The following is a 15363-nucleotide window of genomic DNA, read 5'->3' on the forward strand; positions in this document are numbered from 1 at the left end:
CAGATTTAGGGTGATTACATATTTAGTCCTTCTTTTGATCAATAGCATGTATTTCACAGGGCAAGGGCGTAGGTTAAGTCTTTGACAAAACAAACTGGCTTACACAGAAGTGAACCTATAAACCAAGCCTTATTTATGCTCTGAACTGAAAAGCCTGAGCTTTTAAAATTTTTAGTAAAATCCAAAGAATTTAAACAGGATAAAATCAAGATAACTTTTTTTCAGCCTGCAATTTCCAATGGAATATTTCTGATAATAAGTGAGATCTTATTCTCAGAACACTTTTGGGAAAATAAAATTCTAAGATTCTTTAGGGCAAGGACCTCAACTTATAGAGCAAGGACTTATTCCTAATTTAGTATACCTAATTGGTGCTCAATAAACTCATTTTCACTGATGACATAAAACCTACTATTTATAATTTATCATACCAACTTTATTTTTGTTCATTAACTCTCAAGTGACCCTACAAAATTTAGAACTTTAAAGCCCTAAAGAAAAAATTTTGTAAAAACTACCATTTTTAGCCTCTCGTCTTCCCTATAACTGGCACAAAGCCACACTTTTCACATACTGCATTCAGTTTAAATCAGCAAAAATTTTAAGAGCATACTCTATGTTATGTATGCTAAGTATACTATTGTGATATAGATTAATAAAAATCGTTTTTTCCTCAAGAAATTTATATGTGAAAAGTCAAACCTAGTGTGTAAAAGTTAAAAAAAAATACAAAAACAGCATATAACGTAGTGCTAAAACGAATTACATAGATTAAATGCCAAACTAATGAGATTATTTGATAAATTTACTTATAAAATTCATATATGTCTTAGAGATTTATACTGCTTTTGTGAATTTTTTTGCTTATATAGTTATTAGTCCTTTAAGGAAATTCACTCTGCAATGTTAATAGGAATGAAAATAAAAGCAATTTCTTCCACAATGGGTAGAATTTTTTTTAATTGTCACGAAGAACCCTGACATGATACTTCCTTCTAACAAGGCTCTACATTCCAATTCATAGTTATTTCCATTTTCTGTCTACCCATTTTCATCTTTCTCAGTTGTGGCTGTCTTGTCTCCACTTAACAGAAGAAATTTCCTTTCTCTTTTGTTTGGTGGAGTACACATCAGTGGTTTTGGTATAATTAAAAATGTCCTGATTGTGTGAGAAAGGAGGTCTAAATGAAATCAAAATAGTCTCAACCTTTTCTGATAAAAAACCAAATTATGTAATCTATCCTTTATGATGTATGTAAATATATACAAGTACAAAAAAATGAGTGTTTTGAAATCTTCAGACCAGCCTTATGAATAACTAAATGTACAGCAGTTACATATAATAGTTACCTATAATTGAAAGACTATTTGCTATACATGTATTGCTGATTTAGATTTTGCTGAATGCACAAAAGAACTGAATTAACACATATGTATTGTTTCATACCATTCATTCACACAACGCTATTTGCATATTTTTTAAGAACAAAAAACAGAAGAAACTTCAAAAGTTTATTAACAAATACATAAACTCATGAAAGTATTTTCAGTAAATACAACAACACGGAAAGCTTACTTTAGTAATATGTGCACTATACCTTATATTGTTTTAGTTCAAAGATGAAATAAGTAGACCTAATTTTTTAAACAGGATTTCCCTGGATTTTTGTTATAAACACTGGGAAGTAAATTATGTTTTTATAGGTCTTGAGTTCATGCACAATATGTTTCTGGGATCACAGCCCAAGAGAAAAACACTGATTCACTGGGGAATAATATATAATGGCAAAAAGAAACGAAATCAGGGATGTAGAGAATGAGGAAGGAAAGAAGAATAAACAAAAAGATGTAAAAGCTTTATGAGAAATTGAAAAAATACATTCAAGACAAAAAAATTAACACAGTTTATGACATTTATAGTTTAAAGTTATTTGACTTGCTGAAAATACAATTCTCTAAAACTAATGTAGCCAACGTCACATGTTAAGTATATTAAATGACATGCAGAATAAGGTTACACATATTTAGCTACTTTAAAAAAGTGATTTATTTATCCCCCAATCTGAAGCAATCTAAAGTGACCATCCCTTTCAAAATGTCTTATTTAGGGAAATACATTGCAGAAATTCAAACTCTAATTCTACCTCAACAATTTCTTAATGCAATAGTCTTGATTCTGGATCTTTAAGAACTATCAGTTCTGAAAAGTTTTTAGGTATACATGTACCAGAAAACAATGGCTGAATCAAATAAGCTTTATAATTTGATATAAATAAAGCTACAAAGGAAAGTACTGGTATCACCAAAGAAAGAACCTTGTGTGAAATATTAACTAAATGACTGGGTTTAAAAGATACCAAATTCTGTATATCTTGAGGAATCCCAATGATACATCAAATTCCTTGGATCCTCATTTAAAGTGAGAAACCCATTTCCAAGCATATGTGCACAACTACCTTAGCCTCTTCATGCCTGCTTGCCTGTCCCACAGTCAGAGAAGGCAGGATATTTGGTTAGGCATATGTTTATGAATAAAGACAGGAAAATTTCAACTTTAAAACCAAATATTTTCCTTGTTTAATTCTGGTACCTTATTGGTCCATATGTTGCCTCCTCCTCACAGTATGCTACCCAAAATCTCCTAGATTTTGACTTTCTTTTAAAGCATAAGGATAAATCAAGCAGACAGAATTAAGGAGTGAAAATGCTGTATGAGAAAGAAGAGCAAAACTGATGATGATTTAAATACACACTGACACACTTGCTGAAGACATTAGGTCCTCCTTAAATGCATACTGAAATGCTGTCTTGTGACATTTGTTGTGATAGATTCATCTTCTCTAATTTAAGAATCCTCATGAGCTAACCACAACCAGTTCAGTATAATTTAATAGAAAACATCTGGTGGCACTACTAAATGCTTAAGGAGAGGATGTCACAAACCGCTGCAGCAGAAGAAAATGAGGCTAACACAGAGAGGCAGAGAAGAACAGCAGGAGAGTCCATCATTTAATTACATAGATTTGGTCTTGCCTGAGACCAGCCCCGCTCCTAGATTTTCCACAGAGCGCCCAGACATTCCTTTCTTCTTTTTGGCTTAAGCTAGTTGGATTTCACTTTCTATAATTTGAATACCAGTATAGAGTCCAGTGCAAAAAAAACTTGTTTCTGCCTCCCTATGTTCATATGTAAATATCAGATTCCCATCAGTATCCCATTATAGTAACTGACAATGTGGCTGTGAGTATCAGGAAAAGCATAAGTTTGAGAAATAACCTCAATCCCTCTTAGAGATTCACAGGACAAATTATAAAGCTTCTGAGAAGTCCTCCAGTAAAAAAATATCTATATTCAGTTGAACTCACATTTACAAATCATAATTGAGCACAGAATCCTTTTCCATGAAGTTCTCATGTCTTTTTAGAACTACTCTTTGGGAAATGCTACTTGAAAACATGGCCGCGATCCCTTAGATCTAGTATTTTAAGAAAAACTGAAAAGCATTCCTAACTTCTTTCTAACATAGTTAAAATATACCAGGAGAAGACCACAGAACTTGAATTTGAATATAGAAGTAGTTCATCATCTAGATTGAAACTAACTTACCTGCATTGAAATAAGAATGAAATCAATTAGGCTCCCAATTCCACAAAACCCTACAGTGCAAAACTTTAACAAACCTAGAAAAGAAGGTAAAGTCATTTACAATCTGGAAAGTCTTATAAATATTAACAAATATTTTCCCAATAAACCATTATATATACTACAAACTCTTTATTTCAAGGATATAAAATAAACACTTAAAAAAATCAAATCTTCACCTGAAAATATGAGAAAAGTTTAAAGGGCCCTCTATATCTAGAAAAGCCACAAAAAATTTATTAATTCACTTAACAAATAAATAATAAGAACTGAAATAAAAACTCAATGTAACGCTACAAAACTTCTTAAAAGAAAAGGCCTAAGAAAATAAATCTTTAAATCTCAGTACACCAGAGTTACGGAGCATCTTTTAATCCTAAAATCCTTACTTATTTATTTAGATTTGATACATTATGAACCCAAATTTTAATATATATTTATATTAGAAAGTTCAAATACATATTGTCAAAGCACAGAAAACATAATCAGGAAAACACTGATTTTACAGTTAAACTGCAAAATTCTATTAGTAACTCAGTTATCTTGAATTTATCCTATACTTTTTCCCCTAAGGATATTATGTTTATTATTAGCTCTATAATCAAAATCAACAATTCTGTGAAAGATATACACCTCTTTCCTTGGTTCCAACCTTAGAGCTAAAGTATTAAAATAGGGAGTAAATGCAAGTGAAATATGATAAAAGAGCATAGAATCTAGGACATAGACAACTATGCAACACAAAAACACGATGATGAAATTAAGAGACAGATTGGGGGTAGGGGTGGGATGAATAATCTCTCTTCTGTATTTAAACCTGAGTTCCTTTCCAGGCATCCCATTTGAGATAGAAAAATGGCATAAAACAAGACTCTTCGTGAAAGGGTAGTTCTAAGCAACAACTACAAATAGATGCCAACTAAAATTGTAAGACTGGATGAGATCACTTCTTGCACACATTTGGAAATACACAAATAAGACTGAAATGTGTACGTATATTTGATTATTCCCCCTCCCCCTTATTAGTATTGTATATAGAGTAGACCATGCTGTAAGTCTGAGATAACACATACTGGAAATAATTTTTAAACTATTAAAATATAGAGATTATATAAAATTATGCTTTTAATTTTCTTCAAAACACTTATTACCTACCTGATATTTGCATTTGTTTACTATCTGTCTCATGGAAGCCCTGTTAGGGGAGGGTCTTTTATCTGTCTTGTTCACATCTGTGTCCTTAGTACCTACAACATAGCCTGGCACAAGGTAGATGCTTAACATTTGTTGAATGAACAGATTGATTTTCTCAGCTTTTCTGTTTCCTAAAGACTCCTAACTTTTTATCCATTATCTTATATAACTCCTTTAATTATTTGTTTCTTTAGTAGTTGCATTTTATTATAGTTGCCAAAGGAACTTTATCCATTCACTCAGTATATGCATTATATATTCATTCACTCACTCACTGCATTTCTAAAATGAATCCCTCTTCACAGAGCATTTTGGAAATACCAGTTTCTCTTCCTTAATTTGTTTCTAAAAAGAATATTAAGAATGGTCCAAAAAAAGTTTGTCTTTAATTAACTGCTACTCTATGAAGAAAATGTAACCACGTCAGAGCTTTGCCCTTGTCATTGCCCTCTTTCAGTGGTGTTCTTCCTGGAGCTCTGCTCATCTCAGGCTACTTCAGAGAAGTCTTCCTAATCGGACCGTCTAAACGGCCTCAGCACTATTACAACATCTCCCCTGTTTATTTCCTTCATGGTGCTGATTAGAAGTCACTCACTGGTTTGTTCATTCATTCTGTCTTCCTGTGCCACGTAAAATTCCTAAAGGCAGGGTTCTTACCTGTTTTATTGAAGTCAATTCCTTGAATACTACATGACAGACAGTAAGAGTTTGATAAATATTTGTTGTATGACTATCAAAAAACTAGAAACAATCTAAATGTCTAACAAGGAGAAATTCTCTCAAGAAATTAAGGTGCATCTAACACATTTACCAGTAGGATAAAATTCTATGCAGCCATTTAATTAATTAATTTAATTAGTTTAATTTCTTAATTTTTAGAGGTACTGGGGACTGAACCCAAGACCTTGTGTATGCTAAGCATGCGCTCTACCACTGAGCTATACCCTCCCCCCGCTATGCAGCTATTTTAAAACAATGATATAGAAGTATATTTATTGGTAAAGTAAAGTGATAATACTCAAAACAAATATAATGAGTCCATTAAAATCTAGATATTCTGCTGCTGAACCCCTTCTGTACAGGTGCGTCAGAAGAATAAACAAGAGAGGTTCCTGTTTAGATTAAATACTAGATAAGGAGAATGATATGTGTTTGGAACTATGGTAAATGTTACCTACTCCTGGAGTAACACGTTTAAGAAACTATGGAACAGATCCAAGATGCTATTTAAGCATTTAAGGAATCTACAAACTAATCTATGATAGAAAGGTGAGTGCTTGCTTGGGAAAGAGTAAGACAAGGAGGGCTGAGAATCAGGGATTACAAATGGGCATGAAAAAACTTGGGGGAGTGACAGATATAGTCATTATTTTGATTATGGTGATTATTTCACAGTGTATATATGTGTAAGTTATCAAGCTGTACATTTTAAATATGTGCACTTTAATATATGTCATTTATACCTCAATAAAGCTGTTTTAAAAAATAAGAAATAAGTTGACTGTTTAAAGAAAACAGACTTGAAAGTTTAAAATCACTACAGTGATTTATGCCCCATCTCACCCGAAACCTGTGACATTAACTATGACCCATCAATTTGTACAAATTTAAGACAAAGGATGACTTCCTAATAAAGTTGCTGATAATGCTATCCTAAACTTGTTTTAGCTTTTCAAATATAAAAATACTTAATGAAAATAAGATAGGAAGGACACTAAGGATTAAAAAAGATAATGAAACTAAGTAAAAACTGAGAATAATAGTACAGAGCACGTGGCAAACATGATAAATGTAGACCAGCTACTTCTACTGTTTCTACTACTATTACAATTATCATTGAGACATTTTGACAGCAAAAATCCACATTATTTATAGTAGCATCATCTAACCTAGTTTCATCTCTTGCAAATTCCCCCTGTCTGTATTACAGCCAAACTACCAAAAGTTCTCTTCCAATGCACTGTACTCTCATATCTCCCCCATCCACCTCTGCATTTATATGTTCTCTGCCTTGCCTCCTTCTCTGCCCCCCAAATATCATCTAGCTAACCATTTTAAAACTTCTGGAAAATCTTCTCTAATGCCCCCGGATGAACCTAATACCATTCCTAGATGCTCCCCAGCACCCTGCCCTTAACTTTCAGCAGAGCACATATCCCACGGCATGATTTATTATATGTTTATTTGTCTGTCTTTCCCTATCCGTTCCACTAGCAACTTGAAGGCATGGCTGTGTCATTCTTGTGCCTAGTCAATATGAATACTGAAGGAACAAACTATATCAACAGTAAATTATCTTATTAAACCATGCTCTTACAGATTTCATTATTTTGAGCACCAATACCAGTTTTTAAAAGATGGGATGGGTATTTGTGAACTACCAGAAGTAGACTGAATTTTTTTGTCCAAATAAAAAAGTAAATAAGGCCTATACAAAGAGACCTAACAACTTATCTTACTGTGGAAAGAAATACTATATTTAGAGTTTAAAGATTGTTTTCACATTCCAAATAAAAGTACTTCTAATCAAGAAGGATCCATTTTTATCCTGAATCATTAGTATTATAGATACAGTCCTCCAAAAAGATTATGCAGTCAGATGACATTAACAGAGCTCATGTTTTGAGTGTACTTTATTTATACTTTAGTAACTTACACTTCACATTTAAAGAACACAAATTTAATAAAAGGATTTATTTGGGTATAAAATAAAAAGACCAGAGATTAATTTTTGGTATTTTAAAAAAAATTTTGGTAGTTTTAATTTTATTACAGGTTGAGCCATGCAGATATTCTGTGCACATAACTGTTTCACAGAATGAAGATTATTTCATACTGAAGTTGCTGTTTGCTAAACCACAAGCATTCTATGATTTGGTAATTAGTTATCACTATTCTTTTTGTGTCTATACCTATAAAAGAGAGCTTTCAACTCTTAGAAAAGTATAACCTACAAATCCCTTTATTTGTCCTATGATCTGTGGATAGTTTACACCAGTCCAAACTAGTAACTTCAAACATAATCAGAAAAAAAGGGAATGATATAACCAAAGATTTTTAAGTTTGGGGCTTAAAAACATACAACACCTTGCTATTCTCATAATAAGAAAATATTTACACTTAAATGGAATATCACCATGATGAGAGTTATCTCTCCTGTTAACTGCTCCAAAAGAGCTATTATCCTTGAGAATCCATAATCTTTTAATGTTACAGATGGGCAAAACAAAATATGCCAGTTATTGCATATAAAAAAAAAATCACAGATGTTAACACAGTTAAAAACAGAAAAATGGAATATAAGGAAAATAAGGCTTCACTGTGAAGAAAGGCTTCCAGCTAAACCAGCACTGATGTGAGAATAAATAAATTAAAGGGAATAAAACTATATATAAACTAATAGTTGTGGGCTAGAAAGGAATTTGAAATAAATACAAAGAAATTTTTTCTTAAAGGAATGTTTACATTTTATCTTTTAATTCAATTTTGCCCTCCTCAAATTTCCCTTGTTTAATCCTGAAGTAAAATTCATATAATGAACTTTCACATTCAACACTAAATTACTTTAAAAGAGTAAGTTTCATATCTGTATGATTTACATTATTATGTTCTTATAAAATTCCAATGATCATAAACAGTATTAAGTATTTTAAAAAGCAAATAATACTACCACTGCTTTTCATAACCATGAAGAAAGATTAAAGATTATATGAAAAGTGCTTAAAGATGATGAATGTGACATGCCCACTTAGCTCCTTATATGCATATTGTATGGTTTTCAGCTGTGCTGTGCAAAGGTATGTTGCACTAACAAATGACATGAAAGTTACATGGTTACTCTCACTTCAAGACCCTACTAAAAGACAGTAAAGGGATTTTTAAAGTTATAAACCCAACAGAACAAGGAGAACAGAAGATAAGAATGGCAACAAAAATTCAGAAGCTGTAAAGCAGATGAATGAGAAGTGACAGACTTAACAATCTTGAGAAAACTATATCTTAAGCCAACAGTCAAAAAATTTGTTGAATTAATCAACATCCAAAGGTTGTCGTGATAATAAAGTCAGTTAAAGATTTTTTTAAAAAAGAAAATTTACAACATAAAATCAATGCTAAAAATTACATTTGCAAATTTATAGAATCTCAGCCTCAAAATGAACCTAATAATTGACTGGAGTAGCAGTGGCCAGAGACCCAGGTCTCCTGGCAGAGAACTAACAGTCACTAACTAGAGCCACCACACAGAGCTTTATATGGAGCTTCATTACATTGAGTTTTATTTTGCAGGAAAAAAAAAATCACAATATATACATGCCAACACATTGCTATGTGCTGCAGTAAGTCAAAAGCATTAACTTAACACTGTATGACATTATAGCTCATCCAACACATCACAGAAAGCTAAAAGTCACTCATTAAGCCAAATATTTAAAATATATCTACTATTCAAAATCATCATAGAATAAACTATTCAAAGAAACAGTTTTCTTCCTTCCCTTCAATTCTGTTAAAAACTTTTTAAAAGTTAGGAATCATTTTATTTTTCATAATGAACCTAGTTTCTCCATTCGACCATCCATCCTTCTACTCATCCATCATCTAAAAAAAAAGTTAGACTAAAAGATTTTTATTCTGGCAACTCAGAGGCCTTCTATGCATATTATGTGGTTTTCAGGTGTGCTGTGAAAAGGTTACGCTGCATTAACAAATAGCATGAAAGTTACACGATTACTCATGCCAGGACTACTGCATCTATCTCTTTTTAGCTTCCTCTGCCACCACTTTCTCTGTTCTAAGCCATTTCCCATAATTTCGTTGGTATCCTCCTCCTGAAATATAAATCTGACCACAACACTCCTCTGCTTAAAAAAATTTATGGCTACTGATGTTTGAAAGGTAAAGTTCAAACTCCATAACAAGACATTCAAAGCCTTTTATATCTCTGACCACAGGCTACCTCTGCAATCACTTTTCATCTCTTGCTGCCTTTCTTCCTACACAATAGGCTAAATTATCCACCACTCTTCCAACAAACACACATGCTCTTTCACACTCTGTGCCTTTGCACATGCTATTATTCCCTGTAATGCCCTAAATCTCTAATCTGTGCGTCCCTAACAACCTAGTTCAAATGTCACTTCCTCTAAAAAGTCTTCCTTCACATCCTAAGGCTGACTAAGTCAGTCCCTTTTCTGTACTCTCATAGCACTTCATTATGGTTCTGCAATAGTGCTGTAAAGTAAACTGGCCTACCGACACATGTATTTCTTATTTATTTTCTTCTAACAAATGTGAACTGTGATCGATCTTCATCATTATTTCCAAAGTACTCTGTTGCTTACTTAACAGGTAGTAAGTGTTGAATAAATGTTTGTTAACTGAAAAAAAAATTCACGTCTATAGTATTTTGAACTTTGACTTCCATTTATGAGCTTACAACCCTGAGCTCCAGGTATGGCTAACAAGAAATATGCTTCCCACCAACCCCACAGCGATGACTCCTCTTTGATCGCTGGTGGGTAGCAACATGGAAAGAATAAGATTAGCTGTGCTAGCTAGAAAGCAGAGCATTCAGAAACTTTAAATTTGCTCAGCGAAGGAAGGGCTAATGTAAAAGCAAAGTACTACAGTAAATAAAGCATGATCTCTTGAGCTAGAAAATTTAGGTTCAAACTCAGGTCACTAGCTGAGTGTCCTTGGGCAAATCTCTTAATCTCGTGACAATTTCCCTATCCATAAAGCAAGGGTGATAACAACAAATATGTCACAGTATAAAGCAAGGCCTCCAGAGTCCGTAAATCCCTTAACCTCTCTGCTGACAATTTCCCTACCTGTTATAGAAGATTTAAACAGGATGATAAACTCAAAGAGTTGTAAGGCTTAAATAAGGGCAGGCATGTGAAAGTATTATTCAAACAAGTTATCACCAAATGTAAATAGTTTTCATAAGCATTAGTAACTATGGTAAATGTAAAGATTACAGCTAGGAGGAAGGTATGGGGAGGGATGCTAAGGGTAGAAATCACTTCCCACACCAGCTCATGCTGGTTGCTGAAGTTTCAAACTCTCCTTCTCCTGAAAGAAGTAGTTTCCATTCCCAAGGAAATGCTGATAGAGGTTCAGGTAGAAGGCAGATACTTTTTGGAAGGGTAGGGAGGGACATGCATTTATACATAAAACATTTATTGAACATCCACTATGTGCCCAGCACTAGCAATGACAGCTCAAGTCCACAGTCCTAAGTAAGTGACAGACAACACTGTTCAGTGTGTATTTTCATAAAGATGAAGATACAGAAAAGTCAGTATTTCTTATCCAAGTTGACCACAGAGCTAACTGCTACCTCCATACTCAAAGAAGAATCCTAAGTATTCAATTCTAGCTACATTGTAATTATTAATAGTATGCAGAGATTTAATCTATAAGAATAGGTACATTTACCTACAAGTTGCATAAGAATTTTCTTTTTTTTTAATGAAGAATACTCACCCAGGGCAGGGTATCCAAGGTAAAATCGATCTGCTCCCAACCATCCAAGAAAAAGAGACAGTGCAACTGCCACTTTGTACGAATAGCCATTTCTGCACAGAATTAGAACCTGAATGTTACATTTGTATATTTCCAACATGCAAATACTTTAGAAAATGACACTGTTAATTATTACTATTTGTTAATTGGTTCATTCATTTAATTAATGCTTTCTGGGTGGTTACTGGGTGCCAAGGCATTATTTTAGGCTATTAGAATATATGAATGAACAAAAGAGACAAAGATCTTTGCCCCTAAAGAGCTTACAATCTAGTGGCAGCAAGCAATAAACATATTCAAAAAGTAAATCATATATTATGTTAGAAAGTCATAAATGCTATGAAAAAAAGAAGTGTATAGTGAATCCAGAATGCCAGGGGTACAGACAAGGGTCATTTAAGCAGGGTGATAAGAGTAAGCTCCATTGAGAAGGTGGTATTTGAGCAAAGACCTAAGGGAGGGAAGTGACTTAGCCAGCTCTGCCTCTGAAGGAAGTGTCCCAGGCAAAAGAAACTGCTGTTGCAAAGGCAGCACAGCTGACATGTCTGAGGTCTATCAAGGAGGCCAGTGCAGCAGGAGTGGAGTGAGAGAAGGCAAAGGACAGTATGACTCGAGGACAGAGAGGTAACAGGGGCAAGGAGGGCAGATCACACAGGGCCTTGAATATCATGGTAAGTAAAAACTGTGTCTTTTACTCTTAGAGATAGTGAAGCTACTGCAGGTAAACAGAGGTGTGATGTGATCTGCTTTAGATTTTAAAATATCAGTCTAGCTGCTGTGCTGAAAACAGAATGAAGGGGAGTATTTGTAAGCTATTGTTACAATAATGTATAATGTTACAATAATGTATAACAGTGTCCCCAAACTCAGTGGCTTATAACAATAAGCAATTATTCTTACACCTGTAAATTGAGGTTGGCTGTGGCTTAGCTGATCTAAGCTGGGGTTAGTGAGGAAATGCTGCTTCAGGCTGAAATCTGTCAGAGTTTGCATCCAGGCTGAGGATATAGTTCAAATCAGTTCCACTTAAGTTTTTCTAGGGTCAAGGCTGAGGTGCAGCATTTACCTGGGACAAGTTCTTCTCAGGACATATCACCAAAGTACAAGATGAAAGTTAAACCCCACAAGTACACTTAAGTCTCTGCCTGTTTCATACCTGCTAACATTACAAAGGCCAAATCAAATCAAATGATCAAGCCCCAAATCAACAGAGTGGGAAATATACATTACCCAGTTAACAGGACTGAGAGGCATGAATTAGCTGAACAAATTCAATCACTGGGACAAAGGAGTTCAAAGGCTACTGAACTAATCCACATGAGAATTAATAACTTAACCTGGAGTAACAGCAAAGGAAACAGTGAGAAGTGATCAGATTTTGAATATATTCTGAAGTATAACCAACTGGATTTCCTGATGCATTAGATTCAGGGTATGGAAAAAAAAAGAGTTAGGGTAATGCTAGAGATGTTATCCTAAGCAATTAGAGGGATGAAATGAGCATTAACTGAGTTGAAGAAGGCTGAGCAGGAACTAGACCTTGGAAGGATGATCAGGGTATCAGTTTGGGACACATGAGTTTGAGATATTTATCAGACCCCAAAGAGAGTTGTCTAAAAGGCAGCTAGATTTCCTAGTGTGGAGTCAGGGAGGCAAGTCTGGCTGGAGATGTGAATTAGGGAGTAACCATACAGGAGGAATGTAAAACCGTGAGACCGCCATGGGATTACAGACAGACAAAAGAGGAGATTCACAGAATGAGCCCTGAGATACTCTAACATTAAGAGGTCAAAAAGAGAAGAAACCAGAAAGGAGCTAACAGTGAGGAAGAAGCAAAACCTGAAGTGTGGAATCATGGAAGTCAACTAAAGACAGTGTATTAAGGAGAATAGCATGATCAACTGGGCCAAATGTGACTGATGAGTGACATAAGAATGCCTGAGAATTTACCACTAACTTTAACCAATAGGAGATCATTAATGACGTCAGCAAGAGCAATTCTAGTAATGTGGTGAGAGCAAAAGACAGAACAGAGCAGGCTTAAGAATGACTGGAAGGGCCACAGCTGTGCCTGTGACTCAGCCCCCAACCCCCGGCCCATAGCACCCACAAACCTGCCTTCCCCCCGTCCTTCCCCTGTCCCCACCACTCGGCAGTGCCCACAACTCTGGCAACTCCACATGTGGCAGAGGAGCCTACCATCCCTGTGTCCCCGGTAGTGATGCCAGCAACAACAGCAACACCAGTAGCATCAAGGCACCAGTGATCCAAAAGAACAAGCAGCAATGATGAGGGCACTGGCGACACCTCTGGCAGAAGTAGTGGAGGGTGGAAAGTGCAAATTCTCAAATACAGCCAGACAGCTCAGGTAAGAGAAATCAAGCTATAACTTGCGCTATAGCACCATCTACTGAAGAGCAAAAAAAAAAAAAGGACCAACCTGTTGAACTGTTAGAATCAAAGTAAATAAAGCTTTATGTAAATAAGAAAGATATTTGCTACTTCAAATGCACCAGCAGAGGAACAACTTATCAAGCACTATGAAAAACCGTAAGAACACATTATCACAAAAAGAAAATGACAATTCTCCAGAAACCAAACTTAAAGTCACAGAAGATTGTGGTCTAACTGACAGAGAATTCAAAATAGCTATCAGGAAGAAACTCAATGAGCTATAAGAAAACTCAGAAAGACAGTTCAATAAGCTGAGGAATAAAATCAATGAACAGAAGGAATACTTTATCAAAGAGATTGAAACTCCAAAAAAAGAATCAAACAGAAATTATAGAGCTGAAGAACTCAATGAGATAAAGAATGCATTAGAAAGCACTGGAAGTAGAACTTGAAAAATGAGAAGAAAGGCATTAGAAAGCAATGAAAATTGAGCAGACCATATGGAAGAGAGAATTAGTGATCTCAAAGACAGAAATTGAGAAATGATTCTGGTAAAAGAGGAGAGAACTAAGATTTTTTTTTTAATGAGGAAACTCTACAAGAACTAATGACTCCATTAGAAAAGGCAACATAAGGACAATGGGTATCCCAGAAGGAGAAGTGAGGTTAGAAGGGTGCAGAGAGCTTATTGAAAGAAATAGCTGAAACTTCCCAGATCTAAGAAAGCAACTAGATATATGTCCATGAAGCTAATAGAACATCTAATTATTTCAACACAGAAGACCTTCTCCAAGACAAATTATATTAAAACTGTCAAAAGTCAATGACAAAGAAATAGTTTTAAAGGTGGCAAGGGGAAAAGAAGATAATATCCTACAAACGTACCCCTATTAGGCAATCAGCAGATTTCTCAGCAAAAACTCTACATGCCAGGAGAGAATGTAATGACAAACTCATAATACTGAAAGATAAAAACTGTCAGCCAAGGATACTCTTGGCAAAGTACCATTCAGATATAAAGGAAAAATGAAGGCATTCCCAGACAAACAAAAGTTGAGCGAGTTTATCACCACTAGCAATGCCTTACAAGAAATGTTGAAATAAGCTCTTCTACTTGAAATGAAAAATGAAAAGGTAAAAGTACGCAAAACTGAGTAAAGTAATAGATAGGTTCAGAAAATTGCAACTGTATAACAGAATAGGTTGTTAAATAATTAGTTATAGCATGAAGTTTAAAGGGGAAGAAAGCATTAAAAATAACTATAGCTACAAAAACTTAGTAACAAACTCACAACATTTTGTATTAAGATACATATTTATGACAACAAAAACAAAAAGAGGGAGAGGAAAAGGATGGAACCTGTATAGGCATATGAGGATAAGATGCTACCAGCAAAAAAGGACTACTTTATCTTTAAGATGTTTATACAAACCTCATGATAACCACAAAACAAAAATATGTACAGAGACATGCAACATGAAAACAGAAGACTGAAAAAAAATCATAGAAAACCACCAAACTAAAATGGCAGACAGAAACACAAGAAATAGAAGGAACTATAGAACAACCAGAAAAAATAAATAAAATGGCAGTACCAAGTCTTC

The 15363-nt window shown here is 34.5% G+C and overlaps 1 protein-coding gene across 4 annotated transcripts in view; it reads right to left on the minus strand.

Moving 5' to 3' along the window:
* The window catches only part of TM2D1 (TM2 domain containing 1), a 76422-nt gene that overhangs the window by 42962 nt on the left and 18097 nt on the right, over nt 1-15363 (minus strand). For all 4 annotated transcript variants that reach the window (XR_004325102.1, XR_004325101.1, XR_004325100.1 and 1 more), the window contains exons 4-5: nt 11326-11417; nt 3607-3680 (exon numbers count right to left, since the gene is read on the minus strand). Coding sequence is in view for 1 of the 4 variants with exons in the window: in XM_032494428.1 (XP_032350319.1) it covers nt 3607-3680; nt 11326-11417 (166 nt within the window). In the remaining 3 variants the exon portion in view is untranslated. The remainder of the gene's footprint in view (nt 1-3606; nt 3681-11325; nt 11418-15363) is intronic.

The sequence above is a fragment of the Camelus ferus genome, chromosome 13 (genome assembly GCF_009834535.1).
Source record: "Camelus ferus isolate YT-003-E chromosome 13, BCGSAC_Cfer_1.0, whole genome shotgun sequence".
Classification (NCBI taxonomy): Eukaryota; Metazoa; Chordata; class Mammalia; order Artiodactyla; family Camelidae; genus Camelus; species Camelus ferus.